Source organism: Bubalus bubalis, chromosome 9 (genome assembly GCF_019923935.1).
Source record: "Bubalus bubalis isolate 160015118507 breed Murrah chromosome 9, NDDB_SH_1, whole genome shotgun sequence".
NCBI lineage: Eukaryota > Metazoa > Chordata > Mammalia > Artiodactyla > Bovidae > Bubalus > Bubalus bubalis.
The window spans coordinates 85389973-85416286 of NC_059165.1; the positions used below are offsets into that span (position 1 = coordinate 85389973).

Sequence of the window (26314 nt, forward strand, 5' to 3'; positions counted from 1 at the left end):
CTTCAATCTTTTCCCACCATCAGGGTCTTTTCAAATGAGTCAGTTCTTCTCCTCAGGTGGCCAAAGTATTGGAGTTTCAGCTTCAGCATCAGTCCTTCCAGTGAATATTCAGGACTGTTTTCCTTTAGGATGGACTGGTTGGATCTCCTTGCAGTCCAAGGGACTCTCAAGAATCTTCTCCAACACCACAGTTCAAAAGCATCAATTCTTCTGTGTTCAGCTTTCTTCATAGTCCGACTATCACATCCATACATGACCACTGGAAAAACCATAGCCTTGACTAGAGAGATCTTTGTTGGCAAAGTAATGTCTCTGCTTTTTAATATGCTGTTTAGGTTGGTCATAACTTTTCTTCCAAAGAGTAAGCATCTTTTAATTTCATGGCTGCAGTCACCATCTGAAGTGATTTTGGGGCACAAGAAAATAAAGTCTGCCACTGTTTCCACTGTTTCCCCATCTGTTTGCCATGAAGTGATGGGACTGGCTGCCATGATCTTAGTTTTCTGATTACTGAGCTTTAAGCCAACTTGTTCACTATCCTCTGTCACTTTCATCAAGAGGCTCTTTAGTTCTTCTTTGCTTTCTGCCATAAGGGTGGTGTCATATATGTATCTGAGGTTATTGATATTTCTCCCAGCAATCTTGATTCCAGCTTGTGCTTCCTCCAGCCCAGCATTTCTCATGATGTACTCTGCATAGAAGTTAAATAAGCAGGGTGACAATATACAGCCTTGATGTACTCCTTTCGCAATTTGGAACCAGTCTGTTGTTCCATGTCCAGTTCTAACTGTTGCTTCTTGACCTGCCTACAGATTTCTTAAGACGCAGGTCAGGTGGTCTGGTATTCCCATCTCTTTCAGAATTTTCCACAAGGCTTTGGCATAGTCAATAAAGCAGAAGTAGATGTTTTTTCTGGAACTCTCTTATTCCGTGATCCATCAGATGTTGACAATTTTATCTCTGGTTCCTCTTCCTTTTTCAAATCCAGCTTGAACATCTGGAAGTTCATGGTTCACATACTGTTGAAGCCTGGCTTGGAGAATTTTGAGCATTACTTTACTAGCGTGTGAGATGAGTGCAATTGTACAGTAGTTTGAGCATTCTTTGGCATTGCCTTTCTTTGGGATTGGAATGAAAACTGACCTTTTCCAGTCCTGTGGCCACTGCTGAGTTTTCCAAATTTGCTGGCATATTGAGTGCAGCACTTTCACAGCATCATCTTTTAGTATTTAAAATAGCTCAACTGGAATCCAAAGAGTCAGCTCTTTGCATGAGGTGGCCAAAGTACTGGAGTTTCAGCTTTAGCATCATTCCTTCCAAAGAAATCCCAGGGCTGATCTTCAGAATGGACTGGTTGGATCTCCTTGCAGTCCAAGGGACTCTCAAGAGTCTTCTCCAACACCACAGTTCAAAAGCATCAATTCTTTGGCACTCAGCCTTCTTCACAGTCCAACTCTCACATCCATACATGACCACAGGAAAAACCATAGCCTTGACTAGATGGACCTTTGTTGGCAAAGTAATGTCTTTGCTTTTGAATAGGCTATCTAGGTTGGTCATAACTTTCTTCCAAGGAGTAAGCGTCTTTTAATTTCATGGCTGCAGTCACCATCTGAAGTGATTTTGGAGCCCCAAAAGATTAAGTCTGACACTGTTTCCACTGTTTCCCCATCTATTTCCCATGAAGTGATGGGACCAGATGCCATGATCTTCGTTTTCTGAATGTTGAGCTTTAAGCCAACTTTTTCACTCTCCTCTTTCATTTTCATCAATAGGCTTTTTAGTTACTCTTCACATTCTGCCATAAGGGTGGTGTCATCTGCATATCTGAGGTTATTGATATTTCTCCCGGCAAGCTTGATTCCACCTTGTGCTTCTTCCAGCCCAGCGTTTCTCATGATGTACTCTACATATAAGTTAAATAAGCAGGGTGACAATATACAGCCTTGACGTACTCCTTTTCCTATTTGGAACCAGTCTGTTGTTCCATGTCCAGTTCTAACTGTTGCTTCCTGACCTGCATATAGGTTTCTCAAGAGGCAGGTCAGGTGGTCTGGAATTCCCATCTCTTTCAGAATTTTCCACAGTTTATTGTGATCCACACAGTCAAAGGCTTTGGCATAGTCAATAAAGCAAAAATAGATGTTTTTCTGGAACTTTCTTACTTTTTCCATGAAAAGAAATGCAAAAAAGCAAAATGGCTGTCTGGGGACGCCTTATAAATAACTGTGAAAAGAAGAGAAGCGAAAAGCAAAGGAGAAAAGGAAAGATATAAGCATCTGAATGCAGAGTTCCAAAGAATAGCAAGAAGAGATAAGAAAGCCCTCCTCAGCGATCAGTGCAAAGAAATAGAGGAAAACAACAGAATGGGAAAGACTAGAGATCTCTTCAAGAAAATTAGATACCAAGGGAACATTTCATGCAAAGATGGGCTCGATAAAGGACAAAAATGGTATGGACCTAACAGAAGCAGAAGATACTAAGAAGAGGTGGCAAGAATACACAGAATAACTGTACAAAAAAGATCTTCACGACCAAGATAATCACAATGGTATGATCACTCACCTAGAGCCAGACGTCCTGGAATGTGAAGTCAAGTGGGCCTTAGAAAGCATCACTACGAACAAAGCTAGTGGAGGTGATGGAATTCCAGTTGAGCTATTCCAAATCCTGAAAGATGATGCTGTGAAAGTGCTGCACTCAATATGCCAGCAAATTTGGAAAACTCAGCAGTGGCCACAGGACTGGAAAAGGTCAGTTTTCATTCCGATCCCAAAGAAAGGCAATGCCAAAGAATGCTCAAACTACTGCACAATTGCACTGATCTCACACACTAGTAAAGTAATGCTCAAAATTCTCCAAGCCAGGCTTCAGCAATACGTGAACCATGAACTTCCAGATGTTCAAGCTAGTTTTAGAAAAGGCAGAGGACCCAGCGATCAAATTGCCAACATCCGCTGGATCATTTTAAGAGATAGTCTTGCCAATAGCTTGCTTATGGAGCCCTTTGGCAGTAAGACATTAACACTGCTAACTTCTTTATTTCCCACCCCCCCCCCACTTTTTTTTTAAAGGCAGGAGCCACTTGATTGTGAACTGAATTTTAAACAGTCATTTTAAATTAGTAGAAAATTCTTGTTTTTACTGAAAATTCATATTACATCATGATGATCCTTAAACCACATGGATCTCATCCAGTCTTAGTGTAGCTATAATTACCTTTTTTCCTGGGCAAAACTAGCCTAGAATTATCCTATAATATATACTGAGTGTTTCTGAAACCTTTTCTCTTCTTCATCAGCTACATTTTGAGGTAAGAAGCAATTTTTAAAAAAATTTTCTAAAATAAGGTCAAAATCACTTAATATTGCCAATAAGAATATTTAAAACTAAATTATACCCATGTCCTGTAGCTCCTTTCCATATATATAAAATGCCATAATATTAAATTAATTAAATAATAATTTAAAACCATCACTATTAATTAAACCTTTTAAAAACAAACCATCCAAAACATGAAGCCAAAACTATAATTTTTATCAGTGATTCTTAAAGTAATACAAATCTCACGATAGTATTTAACTGGATAACCATGATATTTGGAAATGTTTTCACTTAATAGCCAAAGACATACTATTGAAGAAACAGCTATTCTTTCTGCCACACTAAAAACAGTTACCAAAAAATAAATAAACAAATAAAAAGTTACAATGATACAAAGAAAATTATTATAAAAAACTAAATGCATTTCTTGTCAGCAAATTCTGGTGGAAGATATGCAAAAAACATTGCTAACAATTCAAAGAAATGACAGAGGGAAAATGTCTTGATTGAAACTAAAGATATTTGTAATAATCTTCAGATGATTGCACTTTGCTAAATCAGTTTCAGTTATGGAAGTTCACAAAGAACTTATTTTCTCTGAGCCAAAAGAAATATGTTCTAGAGAAGACATATTTTCAGTAATGGTATTTCTTTAAAATACTGCATATTTTATAGAAACATAAAATATTACTCCTAACTAAATAGCTACTTTGATTATAATTTACAAAGGATTTAGGATGACTGATGTGAAATTTCTTTACCCAGTCATTCAAGAGAAAGTTATTACGATAATGAAGTTGTAAGCAGAAGTGCACAGAATACCTCAGGATGTTTAATGTTATACAAATAAAACCTTTTAATTATAATAAGATTGTACAAAAGTTTGTGATGAGAAAAGGAATAACTCTGACAGTATTTTGTATTATGAAGAAGTTACCAGTCGTCTTGTAGCTTAGTTCTTTAAAAAAATATATATATATGTAAAACTTGAAGATATTTCTTGGTTTTCGCTTACCAGAAAAGGGAAACAAAATTATGCTCTGTAGTTAGTAGCCACCTTGCTACCTAACACTTAGTTTTAAAAAACAAAAATAGGTATTTTTTATCTGTTTCCTAAAGGTAAATGGTTGTTTATAATTCTGAGTTTAAAAAAATCTTTTTTGAAATTTGTGCATGAATAGAACATTTTGGAAATGACTGTGAACTTGACATGGGTAGGCTTATTGCTTTTGTTCCCAAGTTATCCAGTCTTTAGGACAGTGGCACATGGTCAGCTCTTGAAAAGTACTTGAATTAATCTTTAACCAAAAATGATTTAGGTATATCATGTATAAAAACTTAAGTGCGACCTCAGAGCACATAAAAACTTAATTCAAAATGGATCTAAGATCCACAGATAAGGGTAAAACCATAAAGCTCTCTGAAGAAAACATAGAGGTAAATCTTCATGATCTTGAATTTGACAACATATTCTTAGATATGGCACCAAACGCACAAGCAGCAAAACCAAAGAGTAGACAAGTTTGACCTCATCACAGCTAAAAACTTTTGTACATCCAAGGACATTATCAAGAAAGTAGAAAGACAACCTACAGGATGGAAGAAAACCTTTTCACATTATATATGTGATAGTCCTAATATCCAAAATGTATATGAAATTCCAAAGAAACAAAAAGACAACTCTATTTAAAAAGGGGCAAAGTACTTGAATAAACATTTCTCCAAAGAAGATATAAAGATAACTAATGAGCACATTAAAAAATGCTCAGTATCATTAGTCATTCAGTTCAGTTCAGTCACTTAGTTGTGTCCAACTCTTTGTGACCCCATGGACTGCAGCACACCAGGCCTCCCTGTCCATCACCAACTCCTAGAGTTTACCTAAACTCATGTTCATTGAGTTGGTGATGCCATCTGACCATCTCATCCTCTGTCATCCCCTTCTCCTCCTGCCCTCAATCTTTCCCAGCATCAGGATCTTTTCAAATCAGTCAGTTCTTCGCATCAGGTAGCCAAAATATTGAAGTTTCAGCTTCAACATCAGTCCTTCCAATGAACACTCAGGACTGATCTCCTTTAGGATGGACTGGTTGGATCTCCTTGCAGTCCAAGGGACTCTCAAGAGTCTTCTCCAACACCACAGTTCAAAAGCATCAATTTTTCAGCACTCAGTTTTCTTTATAGTCCAACTCTCACATCCATACATGATTACTGGAAAAACCATAACCTTGACTAGACAGAGCTTTGTTGGCAAAGTAATGTCTCTGCTTTTTAATATGCTGTCTAGGTTGGTCATAACTTTTCTTCCAAGGAGTAAGCGTCTTTTAATTTCATGGCTGCAGTCACCATCCGCAGTGATTTTGGAGCCCAGGAAAATAAAGTCTGCCACTGTTTCCATTGTTTCCCTATGTATTTGCCATGAAGTGATGGACTGGATGCCATGATCTTAGTTTTCTGAATGTTGAGCTTTAAGCCAACTTTTTCACTCTCCTCTTTCACTTTCATCAAGAGGCTCTTTAGTTCTTCTTCACTTGGGCAATGCAAAATCAAAGCTATAGTGTGAGATACCATTTTATACTACTAGCTTATATGTAATTAGGTAAACAAACAAAAAATAACAAGTGTTGCTGAGGATGTAGAGAAACTGGATCGTTTGCATTGCTGGTGAGAGTGTGAAATGATACAGCTGCTGTGGGAAACAGTTTGGTGGTTACTCAAAAGTTTAAACAAGGAATTACTGTATATCCAACAATTTATTACTCCTAGTCATATACCCAAAGAAATTAAAAGCCGGGAGTCAAAGAGATGTTTTTAGGCCAGTGTTTGTTTCAGCATTACAGTAGCCAAAAGGTAGAAACCACCTAATTATGTATCAACAGATGAATGGATAAACAAAATACTGTAAATACATAGAATGGAATATTATTCAGCCATAAAAAGGAGAGTAGTTCTAATAGATGCTGTAACGTGGATGAACCTAGAAGACAGTATGCTAAATGAAATAAGCCAGGGCCTGGAGGGAGGAAAGAATTAGTGTTTAGAGAATTTCTGTTTAGGGTGATGGTAAAGTGTTTTGGAAATAGATAGCAGGGTTGGTTGTACAACACTGTGAATGTGATTAATGCCATTGAATTGTGCATTTTAAAATGGCTAAAATGGCAAACTATTTTATCTTTTATGTGTACTCAGCCTTGAGAATAGGATTTTCAATGTGTTTTAAAAATATTATAAAAGAAATTAATTGGATTTGGGGGCATATTTGTTAAGCACATCGAATTGCAACTCTGCACAAAGTTGCGAGAACAGTTGATGGAATTCTAAACTGTAGCCAGCAATGCATGTCTTCAATTTGGACTTCTGATCAGGTTTAAATGGCTGTTATCAAAATACATATAATTGAGAGTATCACTGTATTGTTATGATTTTTATGAAGGGTTAAGTATATTCTATCATCTTTCTCTTACTAAAATAAAAAAATTTGATGTCATGAAAGTACAAAAATTTAGAACTTTTCATCTGTTTAATTTTATCTTCTATTTTTATATGTTTAACCGTAAGTAATATGATTTATATAGTATATGTAATTTATTATAAGTATGCACGTATTGCTCAAGAATTTTTACTGATAAGAGTACACAATTTTGAAATGTTTGGAGTCTGTCCATTAGGATCTTGTCATTTAAAAACCATTTTGTGAATAGCATATCTTTAAAGTTGTATTTTTTCTGTGTTTTAGGCTGCTGGTCTTGGGCGTATGAAACCAAATACACTTGTCCTTGGATTTAAGAAAGACTGGTTGCAAGCAGATATGAGGGATGTAGATATGTATATAAACTTATTTCAGTAAGTATCCTTTTAATTCAGTAATTTAGTTGATTGAGAAAGTACTGATTTTGAAAGCTTGCACTGGTTTTTGAAGTCTGTTCTTACATAGTCTTTTATAGTAAAAGGATAAGAATGAAAATAATCACTTGGAAATTATTTCCATTTCCTTTTTAAAATGCACTTAATATGTTTGCTTTTCCCCACCTTTGAGTTTACTGTTCACTTTTCTGTGGTATTGTCAATGAAGTTTATAAGATAGCTTAGTTTTGATTTATATCAATTTACAGGTTGTCTAATGAGTTCTTATCCTTTTGTTACTTTGTCTTTCTGATATTACTATATCCATGTTGTTATTAATTTTTGCATATGTATCTGTTTACTATATTACAAATATGTTTTGGAACTGAATTTTTTAATAAAAAATAAAATTTCTTTTTATTTTGTCAGATTTTGTTTTTAAGTTTGAAAAGTACTTTCTTTTTCTATTATAGTATTCCTGGTATTTATTTAGCAAATCTCTTTGTCTCGTCCACATGAACATAGGATTCCCTCTCCCTACATCATAGTTGATTGAAGAGTAGCTTCTTCTTGTCATAGCTGCTGATGAAATAGAACAGTTCACTCTTTATAAAGTAATTTCTTAATAAAAATTTTCATTTTAAAGCAAAATTTTTATCTAGCAAAATAACTCTTAAGACCAGATTCACATCCTATTTCTCTGTGAATTTTTGTCTGTTTATCCTTAACTAACTGGAGCTGCTTCCCTTCCTAGAGCTCCTATTGTGTCTATTGATAGAACCATATAATTATTTGCCTGTGTCACATATAATATTTTTGTTTTTGTAGCTGCCTTGAAACATTTTTGTGGAAGTACTCAGATTTTATACTTTATTTTTATAAATCTCCTTGTATTGATTAGTAAAACGTGCCGTAGATAAGATTTCCCAAGGAATTGTTAAGTGGTTTTAGTAAAATTCAAGCTCTGCTGGTTTGTCAGAGGTTGTGACTGCTCTTTGGGCTTGTTACTTGTTTATAAACAGCATTTCATTCTCCCTTTCTTATTCTGTGGTCTGTACTTTGTATACATGGGGATTAGGGAAAGAAGGACAGTATGAAAGAAAGAATCCATCATGTGGGCCTTGAACCAGGGAGTATGCTTTTTTCCTTTGCAGATGTAAGAGCAGTGAGATGGAATAGTTATCCTAGAAGACATAAAAAGGGACATTTTTGCAAATAATCATTCATTTTTTGCTGTGTCTGTAATAATGGGAGCACTGAAAGAAGGGAGTCTTATCTGACACTGATCTTGCAGGAACTGAAGTGAATGTTTGCTCTGAAAGTCCGGTATTATGTGTCAGGCAGCAGTTTAAAAATAGTCAAATATTGCTCTCTTGTTTCTTAAACTATAAGAGTTGGTGGCTGTTTGAAAGCAGTGATACTGCTTACTCTTTTAGCTTGTGACACTTATGTTTTGGCTGTGATTTGAAATACCTGGAACAGTTGAGGTATACTTTATTTACTATGTATGTATTAACAGTATTGAGGGTCTGAAACTGCAAATCAATTTCTATAGCTTAACGAAATTATATAGATGATAGGAATTTCTATATGTTATAGCAAAAACATTTAGCTTAGAGCTATATTCCCTGAATTTTCTTAAAGGAAATTGATTTTGGTTCAGTTACTTTATTAACTATTTAAAAAAATACTTGTAGTTATTTCTTTTCTAATAATTAATTAGACTTCTGACAGTAGAGCTGAGAATGCCTATTCATTTTTTGTCCAGTGAATCTCTTTTGACCATGTTTAAAATTCAACCAAGGAGAAATGAGGTTGAAATTGTCTCCCTGTGATTTAAAACAACGACAAGAGACCTTTTACAATGACATATTTATCAATAGGAGCAAAAGTTTGATCATTTTACTAGTTTTCTTTTTGTTATGTCTAGCTATAGGTTACCATATCATTTTTATATGCATATTATAAACATTGATTACTTGTGTAATTAAAGATAATAACTAGAGAAAAGCCTGCTGCCATTGGGCTTCCCTCATAGTTCAGTTGGTAAATCGACCCCGGTTCGATTCCTGGGTTGGGAAGATGACCTGGAGAATGGATAGGATACCCACTCCAGTATTCTGGCCTGGAGAATTCCATGGACTGTATAGTCCATGGGGTCGCAAAGAGTCGGACACGACTGAGTGACTTTCACTTTCACTCCAGGGAACAATAAGTTTTTTCAGTGCCTTTAACAGCATAGGTCTACATGATTTCTGATGTTAACAAAGTTTTCAGAATTTAAGTCTGGTTTTAGAGTTGTCTTTGAGGTTTTAATGTATTTTACCTATATATAAGATGCTCCTGTTTTTATTTTTAAAATAATTAAAAGGGCATCTCAATACATGTCTGCAAATGCATATATAATCTTAGGACCACTTTTTAAACCAGTTTTGTAAAATTACTTGAAAAATACCCTTCTCCTTTCATAAGTGATAAGGGATCCCTTCATACTATACAACCTGGTCTCATTCTCAGAACCTGTCTTCTTGGCCTTCACATATTTCTCTTGGCTTTAAATGTATAAGCCTAAATTATATATGATGGGATTACTGAAAGTTTTGTTTTTTCCTGTAATTTTAGTTTGTTTCTGATAGATAAAACTATAGTTACTGCTTTAAACCACTACTGTAGGTAAAATGTCAATACTATAAAGAACTATACTTAAGTAGATTTTAGAGGTATTACAGAAAAAGGGGATGGGAAATGGTATAGGTTTTGAAAGTAACATATGATATCACCATAATTTTCAAAGCATATTTGAAAAAATCAGATATTTAAACCTGAAAGTAATTTTAGAGATTGTCAACTATTGCCTTTATAGAGAAGGAGACTGAAATTTTTGTGATTTAAAAAATTGCTGTTTTTTTCATGTTACAGTGATGCTTTTGATATACAATATGGAGTAGTAGTTATCCGCCTACAAGAAGGTCTGGATATATCTCATCTTCAAGGACAAGGTAAATCTTGTTTGAGATAAGATATATGTATATCTTAATATATTCTTAAGTATATCTTAAGAATAGTAATTACTTTGTTAGAAAAATGTCCTTCAATACTTTTAATATTTACCATCTAATCTGTGTCACATACTTGTTGTATGTCATTTAAAGATCTGTTTGGCACCACCAGAGTTTGTATTTTCTGTTTGTACCAATCTGGATAAAAGCTACTAATTACTAATATAATACAATTCAAATTGCAAGTTTAAGAGAAACAAGTGTTAGCTATGATTGTACTTTGGCCAGATTTATAAAAATACATGACAAATAAAATAATCAGAGGAAAACATTTTAGACATTTTCATGTTTATGAAAAGTGTACTTTGTACATAGAGGCATATTATTAATGAAAGATTCTTTCTTCAGAGAAGACCCTATAAATATTTTTTAAATTTTATCATTTTGAAATAATTATAGATTCACAAAAATGTGTGTACCCTTCATCCACTTTCCCCTAATGGTAACATCTTCTATTCCATTTTATCTTCAGTTCAACATCAAAACCAGGATATTGACATTGGGACAATTTGCATACCTTACTCAGATTTCACCACTTTTATATACACGCGTGTGCACACAAGCACATGTGTAGTTCTGGTTTCACTTGTCACATTTGTTTCATGTAAGATACAGAGCTGTTCCATCACCACAAAGATCTCTCTTGTACAACTGTTTCATACCTTCTATCATATTCTTTCCCTAGTCTTTAACCCCTGACACCCTAATCTCCTCTCAAGCTGTATAATTTTTCAAGCATTAAAATTTTTTTTCCTTAAACTTAAAACCTGTTAAAGTATACTTAGCATTTTTACCAACTTTATAAAAACTATGGAAAATTCCATACCCTCTAATGCTTTCCTGGGTAGTTTAAAAAATACTATAAGCTTAAGAAAATTTGCATACCTAATATTTACCCTTATCAATTAATTAACAAGGTCATCAAAATTAGCTAAGCCTAAATAGCTGAGAGCCACGTAATGAACTTGTGTCATCTGTTTATGTATTTAAACTGTTTTAATCCTCCCATTCCCCCCACCATTTTAAGGGTATTGTGCAGTTCTGAAAGGAATGCTTTGAGGTCTTTATCCATGTAACACAAAAGTATGGCCTGCTGAAAATGCATTTTCTTACTCTGGAGTAGGCCTTGCAAAATACTATTTTCATTCTCTCTTGCTCTCACAGTAATTTTGGTTTAGGATACCTGTTAACTCTGCATAATTATTACTAGTGTTCCCTTTCACTCTCAAAAATATCAGTTTGGCTAATAAATTATATATTCAAGTGTTAATCATTATGAAGATTGTTTTGAAACTCTTGTTATTCATCATTAAGATCTGGAAACAGGAATTTGCTTTAGCACATGGCTTAAGAGCACAAGCTGTGGAGTCAGATATGCTTTAATAATTTCCAGTCTTTTCTCTTAGTAGTTTTGTAGCCAGGCCAAATTTGCTGCCTTCTGAGCCTCAGTTTTCTCATCTTTATTCAGAGGATTATTGTGAACATTTAATAGGGGATACTGACTGACACCGTCTTAGCACAGTGCTGGCACCTAGGCTTATATACTTCCTATTTTTATTTCTCCTAATGCACGCATCTCAGTGATGAGGACTATGGATAGAGCATCAATTTCATATCATGTTTTTCTTTATGATAAATACTTTTATCGTGGAAGCTAAATGTTTGCTAACCCCTTCCTACAAAGCAGAAAATGAAGAACGTACTTTAAAAATAAAGAGATAACACGTTTACCATGAGCTAAGGAAAAAACTCTATCCCTTAGTTTTAGTTCTACAGTCATGGGTATAATTTTTCACTGTTGTCTATCATCTTATATGTATATCAACATTTGTCACATTCTACATTTTTTTACATGTGTAAATGACTTTGAAATTAGAGTTGATTCACATTTTATACATCATTCTTTTGTCTACCATATTATGTTCTGTAAAACTCACTCATTACTGATTTCTCTCTCATCACCTAATTAAAATGTCTGACAGTTGTGGATGAATATAATTTAGTTGAATGGTCATTTCAAAATGGATTATCACATTCCTTTATATAAGAAAGTTTATTATGAACTATTATCTCATAATAAACTGTGCTTAAAATTGTCATTAAATTGATGTTACACCATGATGCCCTCTTTGATTGAGAGATTTAGAAAACATTTTGAATACTTTTATGTCTACAGAAGAATTACTGTCATCGCAAGAGAAATCTCCTGGTGTAAAGGATGTGGTACTAAGTGTGGAATATAGTAAAAAATCAGATTTAGATACTTCTAAACCATCCAGTGAGAAATCCATTACACATAAAGGTAATTTTTATTAAACAAGAAATTTTATTAATGGTTATAGAAGAAATGGTTTTTATTATATGGCATGTCTCACAAAGTAACTAGTTTTCAAATATGTACTCTTCATTTCTACTTGCTCAGGTGAAAGTTATGCCTTTCAAAAATGGCTCCAAATAATTAATTATTTTTAAGGTATTGAATAGCTCATAGAATAGAAACCATGCTAGTTAATTAAATACTAATATGCTCTTGTATGTTTTTGTTTATACTTAATTTTAATTTGAAGCATAGGTTAAAGCTGAGTTTGCAAAGAAACTTGGTAGTTTTGGAGTAATGTGTATATAGCATATGATAACACTGAAAGGAATGAGGCTTATAAGATTAGTTTATCTGATTTTTTTGGTTAATCAAGATATTTTAATACCAGAGGTTTTGTTTATGTACTGAAATACCCTGAATATTTATATATCTACTGTACCTAGTATTGTTCAGGTAGAACAGTGTAATACAAAATCAGTTTAATCTCCTCCCAAGAAACGAGCTCTTTATGTTTAGCTGCTGAACTCTTTGAGTCATAACTATAGACATAAATACCCCTGGTGGCTAAGTCAGGGTTTAAGCCACCAAAAAACCTTCCAAGTCTCCTGAGACTTCAGGATAATTTCATCCATAAATCTCTGTCATGTCTATGAGAAGGAAAAAGGAATGACTTCCAAATCTTACTCTCCCACCCTCACTCTCCTACCTCTGTTCAGTCTAGTATCTCCATCTGTCCTACTCCCAGCTGACATGCAACAAGAAAAATCTGCACTGTAAATCATCAAACCATATCATACTTTTGATTCCTATAAAATAATTACCATTCTTTTTCTGAAATTGATTACCATGGAAATTTGATAACCTAACTCTGAACTCTCTTCTAGATCGTTTAGAAGCATTAATGCTGCTTTTTCTTTCCTCCTTATTTGTTTGCTTAGAGTAGTGATAGTTGAAAGTTCAGTTGTGACCCATTTTCTGTATCAGTTCTTTGCTGGCCTTTTTTTTTTTTTTTTCTATTTCACCTCAAAATTCTATAAACTGATTCTGCTAACTCTTAAACGTTCCTGCATTTATTTTTAGTTTATGGTATACATTCTTTCATTTTATCTTACTTTTTTTGTTGTTGTTTCCCTTTTCTCTTGCCTCAAAACAGATCTTTTCTTTATGGGAATATGTTAGGAATTAATAGGTAAAGCTATGACAGGAGAAGTAATATTTATCAGTCATCTACTGTTCCTCTCACACTGTAGTAGATGTTATCCTTACATGAGCTTATTAATGTTTGTCACAATCTTATGAAGTCATTATTTTTAAAGAGTAGGGGACTAGGTCAGTACATTTCTGCTCATCTTTTTCTTTTAAAAATGTAAATGCCTTTAAAATTAGTTTAAATCACTTTTAAGTGTATTTTCTTCACATTTCTGAGCTCTTTGAAATGAAAACAGAATGTCCATAGTTATGTCTTTTATTACTGTTAAAGATAGATAATATCAAACATCTGCTTTATAAGAACAGTTTATTTAATACTATAAAATTAGATTTAATAATGGAAATGTTTCTTATTCCATAACATGCATAAAAATTAGCATTCAAAAATAGCATACATTTTATTTTGTTAGCTTTATATTTAGCTATTTTCAGAATTACATGGAAAATGTAGAAAAGTTTATATAAAAAGCCTGCAGAATTATAAATGTTCTGTTACTGTTTTTATATTTCGTATGTCTATCTTATTGAGGCCTGCAGTATGCAGAGGGACAAAAAGAGTACCCTTTGAATACATGTTTTATGATAGGCACTGAGCTCAGTGCATTAATGCTTGCAACATAAAAACCTTAAGAGGTAGGTATGGTTCAAACTTTTAACAAATGAGGAAAGTGAGGCCTTAAGTAATTAGCTCAAGGTCACACCACTAGGAAAAGATTTAGAGGTACTCTTGAAATGCTGGGAGTCTGACTCAAGAGCCCGTCACTGTAGTGTACTCTTTCCTGTCCAAGTTGGGAGTTTTATGTGCCTTAAACAAATAGTATAGCTTATTTTAAGAAAAAAAATTTAAGTTAAGAGAAATATTAATTCTGGGAAATATTTATAGATATATAAATATAAATGGACTGGTATATGCTACATATATGCATATACTCACACACACATACACATATATATATATGTATATACAAATTTATGTATTTGAAAAATCACTCCTGTATAACCTGGCATTTTATATAAACCATAAGACTCTTGTCTTTGATCAAATGCCTTAATATTTCAAGTGGTAATTAATTTTTACAAAAACCAAGTATCTGTGCTTCTAAAATTACTTGGCAGCCATTTGCAAATGATACAGTGGCATGTTTGACTGCAACATCAATTTTTTGATATCATGTTTCTACTCTGTAAGCCATAGCAACTGATTTCAAGTTTGCCAGTTTAAAAGTTTAAAAAAATTCTAGTTTTTGCCAGTTTTACAGGAATAAAGTTTAGGGGCGGGTGTTACTCAGTAGCCCTGTTGGAGGAATCTAACATGTTTGCTTTTTCAATCCTGAACACTCAGTCTAGAAAATATCTTCAGTCTTAATTATTTTTCACACTGTTTCTTCATACTATGTTTGCTTATAAATGTGTTCTAGTTACATTTTCATTATTTTATTAATAAAAAGGCAATTAACTTCTATTTTGTGTTTCTTAAACATAATCTAGATGAGGAAGAGGATGGCAAGACTCCAACTCAACCACTGTTGAAAAAAGGCAGGCATTTTTCATCATTTTATTTTAATCTCTTTTCTCATACTGTTAATTCTTTAACTCCAATTTTATTATTTTCTTTCTTTACCTTGGTTTTTATTTTCATGGTGAGGTGATGTTACAGTTATTTATTAAATGCAGATTAGAAAAATAATGACTGGTCCAAATAAAGCATTAAATCATCCCAGGAAAAGGTGATATATCAAAAACAAATTCTTTTAAATCATAGTAGCATTTCAGGAATATTCAAATCCTGAAAGTCAGTATTTTAATTTTATAATTTAAACTGCATGGTTTAGATGATAAGTAGAGACACTGAAATAGGTTTATTTACAGTGTCACTTGCATTCTTTACCATCAGTTGTACCCAGCCAAGTCCTTAATTTTGATACTAATATATTTCTCATTTCAAAAATTACAATATTTCTCACAGTCCTGCTGCGTTTGGGAGATACAGTCATGTCAACGTACATGAATTTTATGAGAAGGAGATAGAGGTGAGAGTTATGGAGCAGTGTGGTTTGGTAGCCATATTATTTCATCATGCAAAGTCATTCGTCATGTTTGCATACATCATGGCAGCATGAAACGTGAATGATAAGACATTCTTCAGAAGTGATCAGATTTCTTTCTGTGGATTTATGCTTTTAAAATTTGGTATAGGGATTTCATTATAGTCATTTGCTTGCTCACAGTCAGTGCTGATTTTTTTCTTCCTTTTTAATTCCTAGCGATGTAAATGAGAATTCCCATGACAAATTGTTCTTTAGACCTGCAGCAAATGGGTGCTCTTCCTGGGAGTTCCCACATTCTTTTTGTGGTTCACAGAAAGATTTGGTGCTTATATGGCTTTAGAATTGGGCCTCACGTATTGAGGGGACAGAGTTAGGTAAAGATGAGGGAGTTTTCCCTTCTTCAGTGAAAGAGTGAGAGGTTTTACTGTGATAACTGCATGATTGTATTGATATGTCTCCCACTTCCTTCTGTCTTTTATATTACAGATAAAAACATTTATTTTAAATATTTTTGAACTTTAAATTATTGAGAAACCAAATTACAAAAGAAATATCTTCATGGAACAGGCATAAACTTACTTTGCCCAGTCAGCCTAAAACAGCTTTTCAAAAGTCAAAATCTAGCAGTTATAATTTTATTTACTGGTTTTTGTGATTCTCTTTCATTCAGAATGCTTCAAAATATTAGAAATTAGGCAAGGTAGTTTGGATGAGTATAGATATATGTATCTATAACCATTTAAAAGTATGTTCAGATTACAAGCAATTGTGTTGTGAAGAATGCCATGTATATAATTGTCTTACATTATAAACATCTGAATATACACAAGTTAGGGAACTATAGGAATTTAGCAAGCTATAATTTAAGATTTACCTCTCTTATATCTTATTTTTCTGCTTAATCCTTCAGAATCCAAAGGCCCTGTTGTGCCTTTAAACGTAGCTGACCAAAAGCTTCTTGAAGCTAGTACACAATTTCAGAAAAAACAGGGAAAGAATACTATTGACGTCTGGTGGCTTTTTGATGATGGAGGTAAGGTTGCTAACCTATTTTTTTTTAACAAGTTTAAATTTTTTGAAGTTGTGGGGGTGGTATTAGGAAATAGCATGTACTCTTTACTCACTGACCCATTCCCATTAGGCCAACATTCCCCAAAGCATTAGGATAAGTTCCAGAATCAGGCATCACACTTAGTTGTCATCTCTCGTCAGTATCCTTTGGTTTGAAAGTTGCTCAGCCCTTCCTTGAGCTTCATGACTTTAAAATTTTTTAAAAAAAACATTAGACCATTTTGTAGATGTCACTTGATTTGAGGTGCTGTTTAATGATTCATAATAATTAGTTTCAAGTTATGTATTTTGGGTAGAAATATCACAAGAGTGATGCTATGCCTTCTGTCTGCATCTCATCAGGTGGCTCTTGATGTTGATTTGTCTCATCACTGGTGAAAGTAGCTTTGACCTTTGAGTAAGGTGGCTTTCACTATGTTTATATACTGAAAAGCTATTATTGCCACCTTTTATAATTACAGGTATTTGGGGCATGGGCAATTTCTTTGAGACCATGTAAATATTCTATTGTTGCTGTGATTTTTGCCACCATCTTGAGCATACATTGATATTTCCACCTGAATTTATTTTTGCTGTTATTGTTATGGTGTATATGTGGTTTCCAAATGATGATTTTTCCAATCCCATCATTTCTTCCTTATTTATTAGTTTTATCTGGTGTTTAACTGTAAAGAAGAGCTTTCTCTTCACTTCTATTTGTATGGACTTACCAGTCTCCAATTATATTCAATGGGTTAGCATTTTTCATTTTTATAATTCATTTTGATGTCCCAGATTTGACCAGCAGTATCCTCTTTCAGCTGACTTCTGTGTCCATTTGTCATGTCCCGATCATTCTTTATTTTATGATAAAATATGATGTTCCAGGCTCAATTTTGTACTTTACCTGCACCAGCACTTGAATGACCCTTTATCCAAAGAGCCTTGATTCCTTTCAGTGAAGAACGGTATTTAGAAACATCGGTCAGAGCATTAGATACGCCCGTTTCTACTAGGGTGTCACTGCTCCCATGCCCTCTCAGTGGACAGATGTAGGAAACACACACAGCACTTATTTGTATGTACATGTGTAGATTGAAACCACTTCCATTGCCAACACTGCAGGGTTTGCTCCAGCTTCTCCCTTTTCATGTTTTGAAACATGACTCCCATTAGCTTCAGTGAACATTCTTTTTCTCAGTCCTGATATAACAAATCTCCCTACCCTGCAAGGTCAGTACCTCATTTTTTGCCTTCATGACATGGGCCTTGTCTTCACTGGACCTCCCTCCTTATTCAGGTCTGCCAAGTGGATTTTTGACTGAATCATTACAGGCAGGACAGAAAGAAAATGTTTGTTATATATTGAGGTGTGGTAAAGAAGTTTTTAGCAGTTAACTTGGATTAAAAGTTTTTAATTGAGAAATCAATGTTAAATATAAATGATCTGTTATATTTTTATGACTTAGGTTTGACTTTATTGATACCTTATCTTCTGACTACCAAGAAAAAGTGGAAAGATTGTAAGATCAGAGTATTCATTGGTGGAAAAATAAATAGAATAGACCATGACCGAAGAGCGTAAGTCTGTTTTAAACTGATGAGCTTTTATCTAATAGTATTTCATTATCTCAATATTGGTTTGGTAGGGTAACAATTAGACAGTACAGAAAATGTCAGTAATGTTTCTCTGTTCTGTAGTGAAGCTGAAGAGTCTAAAATAAAACTTCATTCTCTTTAATTTAGTCTTAATGTTCAAGTTTAGTCTTAATGTTCAAGATTCTTGGTTTTACTCACATGTAATATTTTTAATCTGTTGACATTTTAGAACATCTTTAAATACTTGTAGCATAGAAGCATTAATCAGCCTTTTATGAAAAAAAATTAGCAGGGTAAGAAGTGCACAAAAGTTATATGTCCATATATGTATTATACTTTTCAGACTTCTAGACAACAGAAATGCATGATGGCCTTGTCCATTCTCTCATTTCTGTCTGTCCTGTCACACAATTCTAGTTCTGGTTTCAGTGCTTCTCTAAGTACCCTTTGTCTCATTTCTGACTATTTCATAATATATTGTACATATGCTCCTAATTTCATGTTTGGAAAGAAAAGCTTTGATCATGTGATGCCTCTGCCCCAAGGAATTTTAACTTCTTCTCTGTTACATACCATAGAAAGCCTGTGTGACAATCAGGGCCCTTTATAGTCTGTCTTGTTTCCTTTCTGTCTTTATCTCCTGTTTGCCCAAATATGCCTTATACTTCAGTTCACATTTCTGCACCCACCCTAAACATACATATGATTTCTGACTTTTACTTCTTTGCCTGCTCTCATCTCTCTACTACAAATAGTTCTTCACTAGCCTCCCTTCTGTGTTAAAATAACTCCATTCTTTAAAACCTAGTGCTTATTGACACCTTCCTCATAAACGTTCCCTGTTTCTTTCTATTTGTTACAAATATCTGTTTACCAGTTTTTATTGAAATTCATGTACTTACTAATACAAATTAACTAAAATTTAAAAACTAGGTGCCATTCAAATTTAATTATTGTCTTCCTCTGTCCATTGGATGCTAAGGAAAAATTCAGAGAATGTAAGAGAATACAATGCAAGTTTCTAGATAATTTAGACGTCTACTTTGTGAATGAGTAGTATAAATTAACTGGATGGATTTTGCTCAGAACCTGACATACTTTTCCTGTAAATCATTATTTCCTATAAATCATATGGAGTCAGCCCTAAATAGAATAAAAATATTTCTATATACAGCCTTCATGTATATCAGTGCCGTTCACTTTTGTTCTAGGATGGCTACTTTGCTTAGCAAGTTCCGGATAGACTTCTCTGATATCATGGTCTTAGGAGATATTAATACTAAACCAAAGAAAGAAAAGTAAGTTATTAGATAAATTATTTTGTATAAATTTCTGATTCTTTTATGGATGACCTGCTCAGACACTGTAATAGATCATTTAACTTAATTACCTGGGGGTTTTGCCTGCTTTTAGTTACATGTGAAGTCAACTTTTTCTTAAGCTAGCAGATAACTGACTGACATTGCAGATATTGAAGTAAGTCCAAAGGGCCCTTTATAGTCTGTCTTGTTTCCTTTCTGTCTTTATCTCCTGTTCCCCCAAATATGCCTTATACTTCAGTTTACATTTCTGCACCCATCCCAAACATACATATTAACTGTCTGTATTCTTTTTTTTTTTAAGTATTGTAGCTTTTGATGAAATGATTGAGCCATACAGACTTCATGAAGATGATAAAGAACAAGATATTGCAGATAAAATGAAAGAAGATGAACCATGGCGAATAACAGATAATGAGCTTGAACTTTATAAGACCAAGGTATTTTTTCTCTCCTGCTTCCTTTTCATTAATCTTCCTTGTGGTTTTTTTTAGAAAATACTTAAGAAATAAACATCAAGAACTACAGTTGGTTATGAAAAGAACTAGTTGTGTAAACTAAATCTACTTTTAAGTTGTACTTATATTTGGATAGTGCAAAGCACTGATTTTTTTTTTTTTAAGTTTGGGAACAGATATTTTTATTATACCAAAATTGATTTTGGTTTCTTTTTATCTATAGTTTTATGTACCAGGGAAAATTTCAGTTTTCAAAAGGACTAAGAATGACTGTTATGTTTCATTTCAGACATACCGGCAGATCAGGTTAAATGAATTATTAAAGGAACATTCAAACACAGCTAATATCATTGTCATGTAAGTAATACCTATACTAAGATTTCTTGGCTATTCATTTTATGATAATTCAATTAGGATTCATTTCTTCTACCCAAAATATATCTATAACCATAATAACTTAGTGGTTATGAGAGAAAAACAAACTTTTTAAATACATTATGCTTGAAGCATATGAAGAAATCATTTAAGATAGGAAAGATAAACAAAAATATTTACCTTAAGCTTGTATAAATCTAAATAATTCCTTATCATCGTAGCATATTCTGGGATTTTTTTCCTTTATGCTTTTTCCCACTTTTAAAAAATTCCTTAGCTTTGGAAATACCACAGCATAACCATCAACATTTGTCGGGTAATGGGGCTGCAAGTTGAAATTTGGTTCCTAGACAGATTCTTCATAGAAATAATTCCATCAAGTTAGGCTGAGGATTAAATTTAAAACATGGTTCATATCTGAATTCCCACTCCCAAGTTCCCACATACAAAATGTCATATAGACACAATGTCTTTGCATTGAATATAGATACTTGTGCTCACTCTGGCTTTTCTTTCACTAAATCAGGTTGCCTAGATCTTTCTTGAACCCAGATTTTCTAAGTCCTGGAGCCTGGTCCTTATATAGGTAAAAAAGGCTCAGATCTCTGGAAACATGTCAAATTATGAAACTAAGTAATACCAAAAGATTGCTATTTTGACTAACAACCAGGAAATTTGACTACACCAGGAAATTTCCAATTTTGCTGATGGTATCTGTAATGGAAGTCACTAAAACATAGAAATCTAGAGAAAAACACTCTATGGAGCAACTGGACATACGTCCACTACCTACAAATGAAAATGAAAGCTCAGAGATAGGTACAAGAAATTGAACATTAATATGTAGAATTAATTATATTTGAATATCATTCATCCGTATGTATTTACCACTATCAAAATTCAGATAGAAATATCCCTTTCTCCTAAAACAATTATAAGGAGAGATTTGAGGTTTAATTTTAGATACTAACTCATCAGTGGCCACAGGACTGGAAAAGGTCAGTTTTCATTCCAATCCCAAAGGCATTGCCAAAGAATGTTCAAACTACCACACAATTGCACTCATTTCACATGCTAGCAAAGTAATGCTCAAAATTCTCCAAGCTAGGCCTCAATAGTATGTGAACCAAGAACTTCCAGGTGTTCAAGCTGGGTTTAGAAAAGGCAGAGGAACCAGAGATCAAATTGCCAACATCCACTGGATCATAAAAAAAGCAAGAAAATTCCAGAGAAACATCTGCTTCATGGACTATGCTCAAGCATTTGACTGTGTGTATCACAACAAACTGTGGAAAATTCTTGAAGAGATGGGAATACCAGACCACCTTACCTATCTTCTGAGAAACCTGTATGCAGGTTGAGTATCAACAGTTAGAACCAGACATGGAACAACAGACTGGTTCCAAATTGGGAAAGGAGAGCATCAAGGCTGTATATTGTTACCTTGCTTTTTTAACTTATATGCAGAGTACATCATGCGAAATGCCAGGCTGGATGAAGCACAAGCTGGAATCAAGATTGCCAGGAGAAATATCAATAACCTCAGATATGCAGATGACACCACCCTTATGGCAGAAAGTGAAGAGGAACTAAGAGCCTCTTGAGGAAAGTGAAAGAGGAGAGTGAAAAAGTTGGCTTAAAGCTCAACATTCAGAAAACTAAGATCATGACATCCAGTCCCATCACTTCATGACAAATAGATGGGGAAACAATGGTAACCGTGACAGATTTAATTTTCTTGGGCTCCAAAACCACTGCAGATGGTGACTGCAGTCATGAAATTAAAATACACTTGTTCTTTGGAAGAAAAGCTATGACTAACCTACACAGCATATTAAAAAGCAGAGACATTACTTTGCCGACAAAGGTCTGTACAGTCAAAGCTATGGTTTTTCCAGTGTCATGTGTGGATGTGAGAGTTGGACCATAAAGAAGGCTGAGTACTGAAGAATTGATGCTTTTGAACTGTGGTGCTGGAGAAGACTCTTGAGAGTCCTTTGGACTGCAAGGAGATCAAATCAGTCCATCCTAAAGGAAATCAATCTGGAATATTCATTGGAAGGCCTGATGGTGAAGCTGAAACTGCAGTACTTTGGCCACCTGATGCAAAGAACTGACTCATTAGAAAAGACCCTGGTACTGGGAAAGATTGAAGGCAGGAGGAGAAGGGGATGACAGAGGATGAGACGGTTGGATGGCATCCCTGACTCAATGGATACAAGTTTGAGCAAGCTCTGGGAGTTGGTGAAGGACAAGGAAGCAGTATATGGGGTCACAAAGTGTCAGACACGACTGAGCGACTGAACAACAAAAATTTGCTATTCTTAAGATATTTTGTAAGAAATACTTTGTTCAAACTTGAAAAAAAATAGGAATATATGGTATAGTAGTTGTTACAGCATATACTGTAATTATAGTAATTTTTAGTTACTATTACTGTGACTTATAGTTTTTATTATTTTATTCTTAGCGTAAATACATTGTTTAATTTCCTGTTTTTTTTTGATACCAGGAGTCTCCCAGTTGCACGAAAAGGTGCTGTGTCTAGTGCTCTCTACATGGCATGGTTAGAAGCTCTATCCAAGGACCTGCCACCAATTCTTCTAGTCCGTGGGAATCATCAGAGTGTCCTTACCTTCTATTCTTAAGTGTTTTATCTGCACAGTGGACAGCCCTCCAGACGGTACTTCAGTGCCTAGTGAAGTAACTATCACTGAAATCTTCAACATCACAATGGTGAACTGTGACTTTTTTTCACTATTTCATTAATTTGAAAGCACACAGGGAAGTTGCTCCATTGATATATGTATGGAGACTTCAGTTTTAGTCAATTCCGTATTTCAGTCTTAGTGAATGATGATTCCTTGTTGGACTGAAGCTTGTGAGAGTAAAGTTTTTCCTTTGCTACTTGAATAGCAATAAAAGTGTGTTATTTTTTGATTGATGAAAGGAGTACAAAAAGCCTTTAGCCTTGAGGTGCCTTCTGAAATTAACCAAATTTCATCCATATATCCTCTTTTATAAATTTGTAGAATGTCAAACTTTGCCTTCAGCTGTTTTTATTTCTAATCTTTCCCACCTTAAAATGGACACCGCTTTTCTTTTTCCATTGACCAATTAGTGTTGAGTACTGTATGTTTTCTATTACTTTTGTAAATGTGTTTGTTAGGCGAGAATTAGGGCTAGTTAATGAAGAGGCAAGGGAAAAAATATATGAGAACCGAAAAGTGACCCCAAGGCTAGGTTTGCATTAGGATGTATAAATGTAGATCTAGGGAGAAAAAAGCCCAATAAACCTTTTTTTTAAAACCTCTAATTGGCTGTTATTTATATCTTTTTTGATTATTATTATTTGAATCCTTAGGGGAGGTTGAAGATTTATCCAGTACTTCTATATACCATCCTGAAAAATCACATATTGTCATTCTTTAAAGGAAATCTTTAAGATCATTTATATTTATTAGAAGAAAGATCTGTCCTAATTTAGAATTTTCCTCAAATCTGAGGGACTTTTACAAAATGCTAAAAGATTTTCCTGGTTAAAATTAGACAAAGCATTGTCATTTAATAGAATATTTCAATAAATATATGGAATATCACTATATCATCCTTTTTATAAATCATTAAAATATTTAATGTTTCATCAAATGGTTAAATGGACCACTGGTTTCTTAGTGAAATGTTTTTAGGCTTAATTCATTCAACTGTCAAGTACATAGTCTTAATTAATATACTCAGGTTTGAACAGATTATTCTGGACATTTAAATTTAATCCATTCTTAATACTTTAAAACTTTTGTGTTAAGAAAAACTGCCAGTTTGTGCTTTTGAAAAGTCTCTTTTGACATCATAGTCTACTAGTACAATTTGGACAGTGCATATGTACTGTTACTAAAAGCTTTATATGCAATTATTAATGTGAAGTTTTTTGTTTTTATTCAAGGAAGGATTTCCTAGAAACATTTCAAGGGATTGTATGTCTACATATCTGTATGTGTGTGTGTATATATGTATATGCATACACATATGCATATGTGTATTTATAATGACACAATGGTTGTTTGCATTTTAAAGTGTTAAGATTTATCATATTAAATTTTTTGTTTATGAGTTCACAGATTGAAAGACAGGTTTCATGGAGAACAAATGTGATCACTGGAAGGGCATGTATCTTCACACAGTTATCATTCGATTAGGAAATGGAGAATGTTTCATCTAAAGTACTCTTCAGTGTGTTCACTGGTATAAGTTTCACTGGTGAAGAATTTATGTAGGTGTTCATGAATCTCAAAAAAAATCTATAAAATTACTACTGTTGTTCAGTAGTGCAATATCTTTGCTGCATGAGTATGAACTAAGTTAATATCATAACAGAGATCTGATAGTAATTTTAAATTCAGAATGTTAAGAGAATGAGGTAATTGTTTTCCTAAAAACTTTTTCCTATGTTATAACTCACACCATTGTACCATTTTTTGGAGGTTTTGTAGTGTTTAAGAAGAAAGACAGTAAAAATGTCATATTCAGTAAACAATATCATGTCTCAACTTTTTAAATGGTTAATAGGGCATAACTGAGTGCTGCTATGTTGAAATGTGCACAGGTACACTTACTTTTTCTTTTTTTAAGTTTTTCCCATTCAGGAAAACCTCATTGTGATCTGTACTGCAGGAACCAAATGTCATGCATCATACATATGTGTATAAAGTACATAAAATATATCTAAATATACATAATGGGGGAGGGTAATATTGTCTGTGAAATAATGTAAGAAACTTTTCACTTAAAAAGAAATGCATTACTTTTACTTAACACTAGATACCAGGTCAAATTTTTCAAGGTTGTTTTTGTGCTCTGATAAATTTCAACAATTAATTCTTAGAAATGTTAGCTAGTGTTGAAGCTATTCTACTCTATTTTATTTATGCTGAATTTGATTGTTTTAATGCCAAAAATTTTAAGTTCTAATCATTGCTGATAACTTGGAAATAAACAGTTATGCAATGGCATATGACCGTTCATTATTTCTCTAGGTAAAAATTCAGTGGGTTTAAAGAATGGTGGTGTTAAGCTGATTATTAACAGTTAATTAAATCACATATTTATTTGTCACATTATTTCATTTGTATTTTAGGTTTCCTTTTACATTCTTTTTTTATGCTTTCTGACATTACATATTTTTAAAGACTATGGAAAAATAATTTAAAGATTTGAGCTCTGGTGAATGTTTACTAAGTTTGAAAATGTAATATTTTGATAATACTGTACTATAACTGTCACACAAATGCTTTTCTAATGTTTTAACGTTGAGTATTGCAGTTGCTGCTTTGTACAGAGGTTACTGCAATAAAGGAAGTGGATTCATTAAAACAATTTAATGTCTATTCATTTTATCCATTTTATAAATCTCTGTCAACTCTGTGATTTTTATCTCATTTATACAACTTATTTCATGGATGTCTTGTTTTTTAAAATGGCTTTTACCCTAATATTCATTGTTTGGAAAAGTTGTTTGAAGTTGTTCACTATCCTTAAACCTTTGGAGTAATCACTAATTTTCTTGACAGATTGAGCTATATCAGACACAGCTCATTTTGATATTTTGTAAATCATTTAACTTTTCTAATTCTGCTTTATTTGTCTTTTGGTTAAATCATGTGTTTATGAGTGAAGAAAGTAGAATATTAAAATGGATTCACAGTCCCTGAGT

General features: G+C 33.6%; 1 protein-coding gene across 2 annotated transcripts in view; it reads left to right on the forward strand.

Moving 5' to 3' along the window:
- The window catches only part of SLC12A2 (solute carrier family 12 member 2), a 91922-nt gene extending 65945 nt beyond the window's left edge, over window positions 1-25977 (forward strand). Inside the window, exons 18-27 of one of the 2 annotated variants that reach the window (XM_025293037.3) lie at window positions 7061-7167; window positions 10087-10166; window positions 12403-12528; window positions 15244-15291; window positions 16714-16836; window positions 18323-18434; window positions 19664-19750; window positions 20076-20211; window positions 20519-20586; window positions 23117-25977. In XM_025293037.3, the coding sequence (XP_025148822.3) occupies window positions 7061-7167; window positions 10087-10166; window positions 12403-12528; window positions 15244-15291; window positions 16714-16836; window positions 18323-18434; window positions 19664-19750; window positions 20076-20211; window positions 20519-20586; window positions 23117-23252 (1023 nt within the window). In that variant the 3' untranslated portion in view covers window positions 23253-25977. The remainder of the gene's footprint in view (window positions 1-7060; window positions 7168-10086; window positions 10167-12402; window positions 12529-15243; window positions 15292-16713; window positions 16837-18322; window positions 18435-19663; window positions 19751-20075; window positions 20212-20518; window positions 20587-23116) is intronic. The other variant, XM_025293038.3, reaches the window with a different exon arrangement.
- The last annotated feature ends 337 nt before the right edge of the window (window positions 25978-26314 follow it).